The sequence below is a fragment of the Acinonyx jubatus genome, chromosome A3 (genome assembly GCF_027475565.1).
Source record: "Acinonyx jubatus isolate Ajub_Pintada_27869175 chromosome A3, VMU_Ajub_asm_v1.0, whole genome shotgun sequence".
Taxonomy (NCBI): domain Eukaryota; kingdom Metazoa; phylum Chordata; class Mammalia; order Carnivora; family Felidae; genus Acinonyx; species Acinonyx jubatus.
The window spans coordinates 34,087,141-34,101,823 of NC_069388.1; the positions used below are offsets into that span (position 1 = coordinate 34,087,141).

Here is a 14,683-nt window from a genome sequence, read left to right on the forward strand (position 1 = left end):
TTCTCAACTGTCTATATTTGTACTTCTTCTATGAATTGCTTGAGGTTTGCCCATTTTTTTCACCAAAAAAAGATTATTTTGATTTAGATACATACAGTGACCTTTGAACATGAGTTTGAATAGGTACACTTATACATGGATTTTTTTTCAATACAGTATAGTACTATAAATAAATGTGTTTTCTCTTCCTTATGATTTTCTTAATTTTTCTGAATTTTTTCTCTAGCTTACTTAAAGTATATACATATATACACATATATATACATATACATACATATATACATATACATATAACAATACAAAATATGTGTTAACATAATATACATATAACATACAAAATATGTGTTAATCGACTGTTTATGTTATTGGTAAGGCTTCTAGTCAACAGTAGGCTATTAACAAATTTGTGGGGAGTCAAAAATTAGACTTGGATTTTTGGCTATAAGGGTTGGCACCCTGGATCCCCACATTGTTTAAGGATCAACCATATACCTAATACATTTTTTCTTTGTAGCTTACCGTTTTTCTACCTTGCTTGAGAAGGTCTCTTTACCCTATGATTATGCAATTACTCACCTAGATTTTTTCCTAAGATTTTTGTTTGCTTCCTGTTTTATGTTAAGGTCTTTAATGTACTCCTTTGGGCAAAATGACTTTAGTTGGACTTGAGGTCAAACTGAAAAATCTCCTTAAATATCTGTCTGTGCTTTTTCTGTAGCTTTTTTTTTTTTTAAGTTTTAGCAGTTCTTTTGTCTTTTTATCCTACAGTAGCTTATTATACTCTGGTTTCAATTTGTTTCCTTAGAAAATTGGCTATGATTATATCTCTTTACTAATTCAGTAACCTGTCTTATTTTATATCTATACCATATTTACATTATACTGAGTTCCCTACACTCCCATTTGTAAACTAACCTTCATAAGTAACTTTACTTTCTTCTTGGTCTTCCTCTTTAAATTTATGAATCTAAAACCTTGCATAACTAGATCAAATTTCTACCTTATTTTCTAAGGCAATTGAAAAAATGTCAGAGGCAGAATGGCATCCCAAGTGCAAAACTCTTGGACAATATACTCAGGCAGAGATAAAAACATTTGAACTTGACTGTGTTGTCTTTTCCTGCTTAACTATCCAGAGTAAACAGAAGCTATGAGTAAGCAACATCTTCTGAAAATCAAGTTAACTGAGAAATTTAGAGATTGAGTCTGGCTAGTCAAATTGGAGAACTCAGCCTAAAATGAAACAAATTCTGGCAATGCTTTTATTTATTTATTTATTTATTCATTTTAATGTTTATTTATTTTGAGGGAGAGAAAGACAAAGTGCAAGTAAGGGACGGGCAGAGAGAGAGAGAGAGAGGAGAGAGAGAGCAGGAGACACAGAATCCGAAGCAGGCTCCAGGCTCTGAGCTGTCAGCACAGAGCCCCATATGGGGCTCGAACTCACCCACCATGAGTCATTACCTGAGCTGAAGTCAGACGCTTAACTGACTGAGCCACCCAGGCATCCCAAGCTCTTATTTATTAATAACTGGGTGCAATGTAATAATTTACCTTAAAAAGAGAGATTAAATTTCACTATATTCTTCCCTCTCTTTTGCCCATTTCCTAAAAATAGGTCTTATCAAGCAAGCTCATGTTTGCTAATGTTATAGAAAAGCTCCAAAGCATATTCTTCAACTTTAGATTTTTCAGGAAGATCTATCAGTCCTATGGTGATTTTCCCTCAAAAATCTGTTTTAAGATTATAGCAATGAAAAGATGGGGTCAGCTGAATTAAATTATGAGTGCTTTGTGATATCAGGCCATATATGACACTCCTTTGAATTTCTCTACTAGATCAGGTAGTTATTGCCACAATACTGCTGCCTACCAAAAAACTAAAAAAACACAAAACTGAGCGGCATACCGCAATAAGCACTTAGTAAGCTCATGAGTCTACGAACTGTAGGTGATTCTTATGGTCTGAGTCAGGCTCAGCTGATCTCAGTAGCCTTGCTCAAGCCTGTGTTTAGCTGGTGGGTCAGCTAGGGACTGGCTGGTTTATAACAGCTTCACTTTCATGTCATAGCTGAAGTGATAGGGATATAATTGGATCCTGTGTCTCCTATAGCAGGCTAGCCTGAGCTTCTTCACATAATGGCTCAGTAAACTTCCAACAGTGAGAGCAGAAGCACATGAAGCCTTTTGAGGTCTAGGCTCAGAACTGCATGCTGGCACATTCTACTGGACAAAGCAAATCACAAGGCTTCCCTAATTTCAGGGGAATGAAAAATACACTCTACTCTTTGATGGGAGATACTGCCAAGGCCATGAGTACAAGGAGGGGGGAGGAATTGCTATCATTTGTGCAATTAATCTACCATTCCCATAAAACTTGCAGCTTGAGTTACAGAAAGTAGACATTCATTAGCCTTGAGGATATGAAGTAGAAGGGAATTAGATTGGATGGCACTGAACTCCAGAAGAAGGATCTTCAAGACCAAGCCCTGGTGTTCAGTAAAGGACCATCTGAAGCTCAGGATGGCGGGGAGGCAAAATTAGGAAGGATCCAAATGCGAAATCCATCGTCAGACCCAATATCTTAAGTTTTCTGGTCTAAACCAGATTTAAATCTGCTAGGACAGAATTTAGAAACGCTTCACAAGCCCAATAGAACTCATGAGTGTGGTTCAATTTGACTGCCAACAATAAAAAATCAGGACATCTTTCATGAAAATTGCAAACATTGGCTAAAGCTAAGTTTCTGGCACCCCTTTAGACAGAGCATGCCTCCCTTCACTCCTACTTATTTTCATGATTTGACTGCCCCCTCCACCCCCGCCCAAACATCTGAATTTGCAACCCTTAGGCTAGAATAATTCTAGACTCCTGATGGATAAGATTTTTTGGGAACAGAGGGAACTTTACCCTTCATATTTTCTTACAATGAACAAGTATTCCATTTATAAGAATAAAAAATAAATAAAAGGAAAGCTCTAACTTGAAATTTAATAATAAATGAAATTTTGTAATTAATTTGTTAATAACTGATTATAACAATACAATCTACCACTAACCCATGATAAAAGAAAAGTCCACTAAAATTATAACTTAGCCACAATTGGGTCAATAATTAAAAATTATTTTGAATAATGATAGTAATAATAATTATTATTATTGTGATTTATAATAAGGAATTTATATTAATCTTCTTCCCAGTTCCTAGCACAGGGTTCCTAAACTCTTGAAATTTCTTGACATTTCCTAAATAATGGGCAACAAGATGTCTTTTATTATGTTAATGAGATGACTTTTCAAAAGCCCCTTGGAAAGATGGGGGCTGATTGTGGGGCAGAGGAGGAGGAGCAATTGTGGGATTAAAGGATTGGACCTTACAGTGCCAACCCCTAACCTACAGGGAGGCAGGAGGTTGAATCAATGGCCAATGGCTAATCATCATCATGCCTATGTAACGAAGCCTCCATGAAAACCCAAAACGATGGGGTTTGAAGACCTTCTGAGTTGGTAAACATGTCGAGGGAGATGCAGGAAGAGTGGGTGCTCAGAGAGCATGGAAGCTCCACACCCCTTTCCACATACTTTGCCCCATGCGTCTCTTCCACCTGGCTGTTCCCGAGTTACACCCTTTTATAATAAACCAGTAACCTAGTAAGTAAAATGTTTGAGTTCTGTGAGCCACTCCAGCAAATTAATCGAACCCAATGAGGGGATTGTTAGAGCTGCCAATCTGTATCCAGTTGGTCAGAATCACAGGTGACAACCTGGACTTACAATTGACATATGAAATGAGATGAGGGTCAGGGACAGTCTTCTAGGACTGAGCTCTTACCTTGTGGGATCTGATGCTATCTCCAGGTAGATATCAGAGTTGAGTTAAATTATAGGACACAGACAGTGTCCTAGGGAATTGCTTTGTGGTATGGGGGGGGGGGGAGGCTCACACACTGGAATTGGGTGCAGAATCATAATTATTAAGATTATATTATTTTTAAAAATCAGATTATTAAAAAATATTCAAAAGTGTTAGTTTAAGCCTTTGACATTGTCTCACATATCACATTTTCTTTTTTACATATAAATTTAAAAAAGAAACATCACTCTCAAGCACTATGGGGTCTTGTCCACCAGTGACCTCAGAGAAATTGACTCTGGTTATGTAAAATGTATCTAAAGCTGAAGGCCGCCTACACTAACCTAAAGAAAAACAAATCTACTATTTCCTAAACACAGGGCCCCTTGCTTTTCTTCCTTTCCCTATATTCCTTAGAAACAAAACTTTAACAGCATGCATTCCTGAATTAAACTTGAGACAAATTGATGGTGAGACCTGGATGGTAGTTAATGGAAACTGCCCAACACCAGGCTGAGATTTCACTCTTGTAAAAGCCCCACACCCTTCCAAATTGTTGAGACACCTGGGCAAGCATTGGCCATTGTCATCTTGTCTGCGATGCTCCAATGGCTCGCCTGTTCCCAACAGTGAGGGTTCAGCTGTATGTGAAGGTGCCTTTGCTCTATTGTAGCAATGTCAATCTCAGAGCCCCATGGGTGCCCTTCTCATAGCTTGTTTCCTCCTTGGCTTATTAGAATTCATATGCCAGCATGACATATTCATAAATACCCTACATTTTATATTTGGGAGGAATACTTGACTTTCAGTACTCAGGCCGAGCCATTTTTATCAGGCACTTTTTGATGTGGAAAAAAAAAAAAAAGGTCATTCAAACAGATCCACAGTCCATTATCTGAGACTCTTGGGATCATGGTTTTTTTTGGAATTCATAATCTTTCTGATTTTAGAAAGTGTAATATAATGCATATATTGTGAGCATAATACTCCAGAGGGGTGCTTGGTCATCCTCATAATCACACAAATTAATATGTCTACAGTACCATGCATGGATATTCACATTCCGTGAAATATATAAAGATTATAAATAGGCTTATTTCAATTAATGTCTATGTGTTTGCCACAAATTTACAATAAAGTTCTGGACTTCAGAACTTTGAGGGTTTTAGAATTGCAGAGAAGGGATTATGAACCCACATTATAGAACAAAGTCTTGGCAGAATTTCTCTAGCATAGAAGCAAGAGCAAAAGGAGTTAAACTAAAGAGGGTGTTGTCACGCTGCTGACACTGTCCAGAATGTGGGTAAAGAAGGGGGGGTCACAGCACCGAGGGCCAGATGCCCTGAGCACTGTCTTGACCCTGGGTGGGCCAGGGCTCAGGACCGGCACCAGAGACAGCATGAAGCCACAGATGAAGCCACAGATGGAGGACATATGGCCAGGATCATAACAAAAAGTAAGTGGGGAGCTCCGAGGTGAGCCAGGCCAGGAAGACAACCAAGGTGTCCAAGGTAGACCAGCCTCATTGGTATCACTTGGGATCCACTGAGAAATGCAGGATCTTGAACCCCACCCAGATCTCCTGAATCAGAAGTAAAGTCAGGAGCCCAGGTGATCTGTGTGCACCTTAAAAGTTTGAGAAGCGGAAAAAGCAATTCCTTAAAGGTTTTAAGGACATGTCTTAAGAAAATCTGTCTCAAGGCTACTAAGAGGAGAAAAAGCATGCTGTCTCACAGACTGTTTCTAAAACTCTACTCCCTGCTTACCATTCAATAAGGAAAGAAAATTTCATGTAAAATTCTGGGTTTCGATAGGGCTCAACACAGCAGAGCTTTTTAGCAGGCAGTACCCACCGCCAGCCCCACCCTTCACCCCATCTACAGAGGCGCCCAGCTTTCATTTGTTTTATGATTATGGCTTCCATTTGCGTCTGCATTTGAGGAAAGGGTTCTGTGCCTTTTAAAAGTCTGGGCATTCTCCAGAGCATTAAAGAGATAAATTAAAAGACAGTTTATTAGGTAGCTAAAACAATTTACAAGGCAAATAAAATTAGAATGAAAAAAAGGGAATCAAAATAAAGAGGTGATAAAAGAAGTCAAAACAGAAGTTAGAGTTGGTTACATAAGTATGTTCACTTTGTAAAAATGCGTGGATCTGCCCTCTAGAAGTACCCAGCTGTGGCTTCCCAACCTCTGAGTGAGGCCACACTTCACGAGGCCCACACATATCTCCCCTGTCCTCTCCAGGCAGCCTCTGCCCTCTCCCCAGCCTGATGCATGGTTGACCTTGGCACTCCCAGCTATCAGAGGCTTCCAGCCTTTACATTTAAGAACTTCAGATCATTGCATATTACTTCTGCAAACTTTTTCAAAAGATTCACCTCTGTGGTGCGCCTGGGTGGCTCAGTCGATTGGGTGTCCAACTTCGGCTCAGGTCATGATCTCACAGTCCATGAGTTTGAGCTGTGCTGACAGCTTAGAGCCTGGAGCCTGCTTCTGATTCTGTGTCTCCCTCTCTCTCTGCCCTTCTCCCACTCACACCCTGTCTCTCTTTTTTTCTCAGAAATAAATAAACAAAAAAATTAAAAAGAGAAAGATTCACTACTGTGTACGTGTATGTGGGTATGGAATTTATTTATAATGTTGCAGGTCTTTAACCCTGTTCCTCCACACAGAATCCGAAACTTGATTTTCAGCTATGGACAAGCGATGTGTCCAACTACACTCTGTTTTACGTCTCTATAGATAACCAAGTGGATGGTATTTACATTAATTAATTTCTCCCCCATCTTTGTACATCTCTTTCAAAGAGGTCCTACGTGGGTGGTTATAGAAAACTAAATGACGTAAAATCCTCTCCTCTCTTGATGTCTCCCAGCTGCAGATGGATCTGGAGCAAGAGTACCAAGACAAGTTCAAAAGACTGCCCCTGGAGATCTTGGAGTTCGTGCAGGAAGCCATGAAAGGGAAGATCAGTGAAGATAGCAATCACAGTTCTGCTCCTCCCTCCCTGGCCTCAGACCCTGGAAAACTGAACCACAGGCCTCCTTCCAGTGAGGAGCTAGAAGGGGACAACCCAGGAAAAGAGTTTGATACTCCTCTGTGATTGTTCCTGCCAGGCCTTCAAAACATGCATGGCCACTTCATCGGACTCTCTCTTACTACAAAGATCACTGCCCAGGAGCATCTTCCTGAGAAGCATCCCTTAGCCTAAAATCCACACCAAAGGGGGAGTTCTAGACAGATCCATACAGACATCCTCATGCCCAGGCTCTATGCGTTATATGGACACTACTGCAGGTCTACTTATGGAGAGTGCATGTATGTGGGGCTTTTGTTTTCTTTCCAATAGTAAATTCAAAGCAGGCAACTTCCAGGCTCCCTGGGACATTTAATGAAGGACAGTGTCTTTTCTGAAGAAAATCAAGCTCATGTTTTTATTTGAAGCTCTGGTGTAAAGTATTTCAAAGTAATAGAAATAGTTTGAGAAATGCATAGCACTATTTAACACTATTGACAGTCAACTTAGAGCATTTGTTTTCCTAACTGCCCCTCAACTACCATATCTTCAAGGTAACATGCATATTAAACTGTTCCATCCTTTGCTTTGCAAGCACTGGCGGCTTGCAGTTTGCTAATTTATTTATCGTAGAGGCATCAGTGTATTTGTTGCTGACGTGGCTTTATTAGATACCATAGTGATTCAAATAAGTTGGTTTTCTTTCTTGAGAAAAAGTCACTTGATTGTATCCTCACCCAGTGAATCTATCCCAAGACTTAGTAATATGGCTCCTACATTTGGTTACTTGGGCAAACTGACCACACACTTCCAGACAGTGTGCTTTCTGAGTTGACCATTTACACTGAAAAAGTCTGGATAGTCATTGGTTGTTGGCCTGAAATTATTACATAACTACAAAGAGTCTGTCTGGTTGAATAAAAATAGTTGAGCTGATATATGTTGAGCAGAGATTCAATCAGACTGAACAGGTTCCAGTGGTTATTTTGCTGTCTCACATTTTATATGGTTCATTTATTTTTACTATAGAGATAAAGATTGAATATTTATGTAGAGAATACACAAACCCACATATAAATGATATATATTATCTCCATGTATATATGTACACACTCAGCCATGTAAGTGCATACACACACACACACACACATACACAAGTATGGCTGTGTGTTTTTTAATTGGCAATGACCCAAGTCTCTTCTATAAGACTTAAAACCAAATTCAGGGATAAATACCTAGAGAAGAAAATGGTCAAACATCTGTATTATGTCGCTATTAAATTATATTGAAATTCTAAGAAACAATTGATGGAACCATTGATACGAGTGGAGGTAGATTTAGAACTTAGAATATGAATTTGATATATATTTTACAGGATCAAAAACTGGATTTTAAGTATCAGATTTTAAGCTTGTTTTAATAGAATATACAAAATGTATAGGGCAGCAATATGGAAATTTATTAGTATCTTTCATAATTTTTAAGTCTGACAGATTTCAATTTTATTCTAACATAAAAAATCTTTCATTATATATCTACTATGTACATTTAACTCACTTAACTATGTCTTTTGTTAAGTTTCTATGTTGGGTGGCGTAAGAAAAACAAATTATATTGTGGGAAAACTGATCAAAAGTATTATTGAAAGAACTTAAGTAAGAGAGTAATTATATAGAAGAAAATATAATCTAGAGAGTAACACAAAGAACATTGAAGTTAAAGCCCTGAAGAAAGATGCTCACAGCTTTATTTTACTTTAAAATAAACCTGTCTGATTGTAGCTTAGCGAAACATTCTAAAATGCAAAAACCAGTTGTGTCCTGAAAATTGTGTTTCAAGAATTTAATATTTTTATGCAAATTATTTTATTTAACTTTAAGCAATAACTAGGGATCACAATTAAGTTTTAATCAAAATGAAGGCTTAGTTCAAACATTAGGCAAGAGTGTTTGATTAAAAAAAAAACACATCTAGCAAAACACAGGGGAAAAAAATCCCATCCTCTTTGGAGATGATTATATTTTGATGTGAAAGATTTGAGGTATTAATTAGACACTTAATAAAACTTATCTTCCACTGAAAGAGAATTCTTTTGTAAAGCATTCTACTTTTGCACTTTGAAAGAAAGGCATTAATCGTAAGGAAGCAAGAAAGGGCACAATTGAATGCTGCGTTTTTATAAACAAAATTACAGATTGTCTAACATTGCAGAAGAGTGAACTAATAATAGCATTCATAACCAAACACAATGATGATTATTACAGAACCTTGTATCACAGTTTAGGCCAGAGACAGACAAAAGTGGAAAAAACTTGACTTAACACAAACTGTTCTGGTAGTTGGATTTCATGATCTTAGTGACTCGATAGTCATTTTGCAATACATTTGTATTTGGCCATTTACTGTAATCACATTTTTATATCTGTACAATGACAGTTTTTGCAGTTGTGGGGTAGTGTGTAACACTGTCCATCTTGCATCATCGAAACTACTACAGCGATACTATCATTTAACAATATTAATATTACTTGAAATAGAGTAAGATAAAGAAAAAGGGTCTATATGATGTGCAGTTTTGTGCCTTTATGTATTTGCCTTGTTCTGTGTTGAATGTGTGAAATTCTGTACTGTGGTCTTTCCTATAATAGAGAGAGCTGTGTAGTAAATTAGACTGTGCCCCTCTGGTACCTTTACACTACTGAGAATAGCGTGGTTTTGGCCGTGAAAACCAATTTTCAAAATTCTAATGACATGCTGCGTGGTTTTGGTTTTCAGCGTTTCATTTGAACATTTCAACATCGCCATACATTAATGAATACTCCTGTAATTGATAAGCAGTCGTTAAATCCTTCTGAAAGAAAGGGCCATTGCTTGCATTACTTTGAATTTAATGTTGCGCTTGTGCACTGTATAAATATTGTTTGTGACAGATTGGACATTGTGACTTTTGCCTTTTCAGAAGACAATAAAATATAGGACAAAGTATTTGAAACTCTTAAAGTGTACATATTTTGGTTCTTCTATCTCCAATTATTTAAAATGCATAATTCACATTTTTGTAATAATTCTATGCAATTTTGTGGCATGATGTTTCTTCCACTTGTAATTTTATGTGCTTTCATCACAAATCCAAAGGAAACAATAAAAATTTCTTAACACATCCCAGCTGTTATTTCTTGGTGTCAGGGCCAACCTTTTTTTTTTTTTCTTTGACAGGCAAGATGGTGTGAGTGGGCTTAGTATCAGTCATTAGGAACATAAGGCCCACCCTGACACAGCCCTTCTATGGCCGCACAAGAAACCAGGATGCTGCAGTGCCTGTGCCAGAGGGTACAGTTGTCATTACTGTATCACTCCACCACCCCATCCAGGAGTGGCATTCACCTGCCCATGAATTTCATTCTAGAGATCCTCTCTGCCTTCCTTCACCAAAGCTAAAGAAAGCAAAAGTCAAGGTTTCTTGACAAATAGTGGAGATGAACTGACAGAGTACTTGGTGTAAGTTTTCTTATGAAACATAAATAGGGTTTGCCACATTGATTTTTTTTAAAAAGGAATATACATGTGTGTTACAAGAATGTCCCATAGGCACACCTTATGCAATATATCCATTACCTACTGCTATGTTACACATTAGTCCAAAATCTGGTGGCTAAAAATGATCAGTATCTCTTGTCTCTCACAGTTTTGTAGGTCCAGGATTCAGACAGGGCAGAGCAGAGATGATATGTCTCTACTCCACAGTACTCAGGGACTCGATGGGAAGATTAGAAGACTAGGGGCTGGGGCGCCTGGGTGGCTCAGTCAGGTAAGAAGCTGACCATTGATTTCGGCTCAAGTCACGATTTCATGGTTTGGGAGTTCCAGCCAGCATCCGGCTCCGCACTCATAGTGCAGAGCCTGCTTTTGATCCTCTGTCTCCCTCTCTCTGTCCCTCCCCCGCTCATGCTTGATCTCTCTCAAAAATAAATAAACATTAAAAAAGAGGAAGAAAGAAAGAAAGAAAGAAAGAAAGAAAGAAAGAAAGAAAGAGAAAGAGGAAGGGAGGGAGGAGAGAGGAAGGAAAGAAGGGAGAAAGGAAGAAGACTGGGAGCTGGAATCCTCTGAAGACTAATTTATTCACATGGCTGGTAGTTGATGGTATGAGGGACTAGCCAGGCATCTGGGCTGGAACACCCACATGTGTCCTCCCCAAATGACCTGAGTTTTCCCACTTTATGGTGGCTGAATTCCCAAGGTGAGCCTCCTGAGAGAGAACTAGGCAGGAGCTGTGTCCGAATTTGTATGACCAAGCCTCATAGTTACATGCTATCACTTATGTGGGACCCCATTCATTGGAGCTGTCACAAGCCCCTGCCCAAAAGCAAGAGGAGGGAACAAACATAGATCCCATCTCACTGTGGCAGTAGCATGGATCACACTGAAGAATATGAAGTGTTGATAAATACATAGGCATGGCCTTACTTGAAAAATACAATCTTCCACATACAGTGTGTACCCAGCCAAATTTGTAGTTACACTTAAACCTGTTCCACCACCTTTGTTTTCTACATCAGTGAACAAAATCAATATCAACTCAGTCACCCAAACCAAAATGTTGGCATCATCTCTGACAGCTGTCTCATCCCCCTTCCAGTGAATCACCAAATCGGGTGAATTGTGACCCTGTGACAGCCCTCAGATTCATTCACTTTCTGGCCTCCCTCCTAGTAGCCAAGTTCAGGCCACCACCCCCTACCACCTGCCAAGGCTTTCCTAAATGGCCTCCTTGCCACTAGTCCCAAATTGTGTAACTATTTCCCCATACTATAGCTAGACTGGTCATACAAAAGAAAAAATGAGATTAAAAGCCTTTATTGACCCCAACTGTCCTCAGGCTAAGGACTAAACCCCTTGATAAATGTTCAAGATCTTACATGATTTGGTTTCTACTTGACTCTCTAACTTTATCTCTTAGTACTCTTCACCCACACTACATTCCAGCCTTATGGGCCATGTCGTTTCTTGGGCTTTTTGAATACCATTCCTTCAACTACTTAGACCCTTTCTTTCTGTTTCTCTTTCCCTTGAACCCTTCCCCAACACACACACACACACACACACACACACACACACACACACTCAGGTTCTTCTTCCTTTCCCTGACTAACTCCTATTCATCTTTGGATTTATAGCATAAATGCTACTTCCTCTAGAAAGCCTTCTTTCATTCACCCAAGTTTTTCAGGCCTCATCATCTGTGCTTTCATTGTATCTTGCATCAATTACCTATCACTACCTAATGAAACTTAGTGCCTTAATCATTTTCTATTCTTTGTGAGTCTAGGGGAAGGTGGATGTTTCTGCTGATCTAGGCTGGGCTGGCCTGATCTCAATTGGGATCATGTGTACATCTGCAGTCAGCTATGACTGGGCTGGTGGCTGATCCTACCTGGACTCTTTCACATGTCTGAGGCTGTGGCTAGAGTAACTGGGGTGACATGGTTCTGCTCTTATGATTTCTTACCCTCCAGCAGGCTAGCAATAGCTTTCTCACATGTCAGAAGCAGGATCTGGAGAATAAGCAAAACTGTTCAGGCTTCATGAAGTCTAAACTCAGAACTGGCACGCTGTTACCTCTACTACATTCTATCGGTAAAAGTAAGTCATAAGACCAGTCCTAATAAAGAATAGAAAGACGCTACAATATTATAGGGAAAAGGATATGGACACAAGGTGGTCATGAATGGTGTCCACTAATGCAATCAAGCCACCAAACACTTTGTACTTTCTTTTACATATAAAGTACATGTCAACTCTGATTTAATGACCCTCTTACTTAAATACATACTCCACCAATACTTTTGAGGCCAGTTGTTACGAGTTTATGTTGAATAAATTTCTTTGCTCGCCTACCTATTACTGCTATTACTTGCTCATCTAGCTATTAGTTCTAGGATAGAAAACAGTAAACCATTAATATATACATAATAAGTGTCATTAACTCAAAGCTATAGTCTTGTCTAAGCACCTCACAGGTCTGCAACTCTGTAATAGTGAAACCACAGAACCCACATTCTTTGCCTTTGACTTATGGGACCAACCCCAAGACACAAAACAGCAAATGAGTGATTAAAGTAGGTCAATCACCAAATATGTTCTGGGACACGGGTAGAGAAAGCTAGGCTTACCTTACATTCCAGGGATAACAACAGCTTATTTTTCCCACAAGAGAGAATTCAGGAGCCATTCTTTCCCCCTGGAATCCACACACAGTGCAGTTGTTTCTTGGAATATTCTCCGTATATATATTTTAATAACACTTTTATTGTGCTATAATTCACATACCATAAAGTTCATCATTTTACAGTACACATTTCAGTTATTTTTAATAGTCAAAAGCTACTCATCAGTTGGCCAGGGTGCCTGGGCAGCTCAGTCAGTTAAAGCGTCTGACTATTTTTTTCAGCTCAGGTCATGATCTTATGGTTCATTTTGGGCTCTGCACTGACAGCATGGAGTCTGCTTGGGATTCTCTCTCTCTCTCTCTCTCTCTCTCTCTCTCTCTCTGCCCTTCCTCCACTTGTGTGCTCTCTCTCTCTCTCAAAATAAATAAATAAACATTAAAAAAAAGTTTCTCATCAATCACCACTAATTCCAGAACATTTTTGTCTTCCCAAACAGAAACCCCATATTCATCAGCAGTCACTCTCCATTCCCCTGTCTCCCTCCCTTGCTCCTGGAAACCATAAATTTATTTTCTGTCTCTGTAGATTTGTCTCCTCTGGACATTTTATATGATTAGATTTATACAATATATGGCCTTCCTTTGCTTAACGTGAAATTTTCAAGGTCTCTCCATGTTGTAGCATATACCTGAACTTCATTCCTTTTAATGGTTGAGTAATAGGCCAGTGTGTACATATTTTATTTATTCATTCACCACTTGATGAACATTTGGGTTGTTTCCACTTTGTTATGATTACGAGTAGTACTGCTATAAATGCTCATGTACAAGTTTTTCTTGGAAATATGTTTTCGGTTCTCTTGGGTACATACCTAGAGGTGGAATTGTTTGTTCACATAGTATCTTCACATTTAACGTTTCAAGGAACGGCCAAAAAGTTTTCCAAAGTGGCTGCACCTGCTTTATGTTCCCAGCAAAGTCTGAAATTTCCAATTTCTCACGTTCTTGCCCACATGTTTTTTTTTAAATCATTTTGTGAGTAAAACGTAGTATGCCACTGTGGTTTTGATTTGCATTTCCCTAATAATTAATGATGTTGTGTATCTTGACCACATATATATCTTCTGTGAAGAAATGTCTATTTAAATCCTTTGCCCGTTTTTAAATATTTTTTAATGTTTATTTACTTTTGAGAGGGAGGGCAGGGGGAAGGAGAAGAGAAAGGAGAGAGACTCTCAAGCAGGCTCTGTGCTGTCAGCATGGAGCCTTATGCGGGGCTCAATCTCATGCAATGTGAGATCATGACCTGAGCCAAAATCAAGAGTCAGAAGCTTAACCAACTGAGCCACCCAGGCTCCCCTTGCCCATTTTTTTAATTGGGTGAATATTTATTTTAAAATATAGGCCCCCTTTCTTGATTTTTGTCCTCTAGTCCCTTTTGCCTTTTTTTTGTGCCTCTCCACCCCAAATCACTGTCTTACAAAGTCTCTCACAATTATCATTTTCCCCTGGGCCACTGAATATTTGGAGGTTGTTTGGAAAATGGTACTGGTTATTTTCTCTGTGAATCCGAAAAGCCATTTGTTTATTTATTTTTTTTACTAAATGTCAAATATTTGTTTATTTTTCCAGACTTCTTTCATCCT

At 38.8% G+C, this 14,683-nt stretch overlaps 1 protein-coding gene across 2 annotated transcripts in view; it reads left to right on the plus strand.

Annotated features, from left to right (window-relative positions):
• Positions 1-10,031, plus strand: part of PLCB1 (phospholipase C beta 1) — a 695,548-nt gene extending 685,517 nt beyond the window's left edge. Inside the window, exon 32 of one of the 2 annotated variants that reach the window (XM_027069591.2) lies at positions 6,731-10,031. In XM_027069591.2, coding sequence (XP_026925392.1) covers positions 6,731-6,958 — 228 coding nt within the window. In that variant the 3' untranslated portion in view covers positions 6,959-10,031. The remainder of the gene's footprint in view (positions 1-6,730) is intronic. The other variant, XM_027069592.2, reaches the window with a different exon arrangement.
• Positions 10,032-14,683: the final 4,652 nt, after the last annotated feature.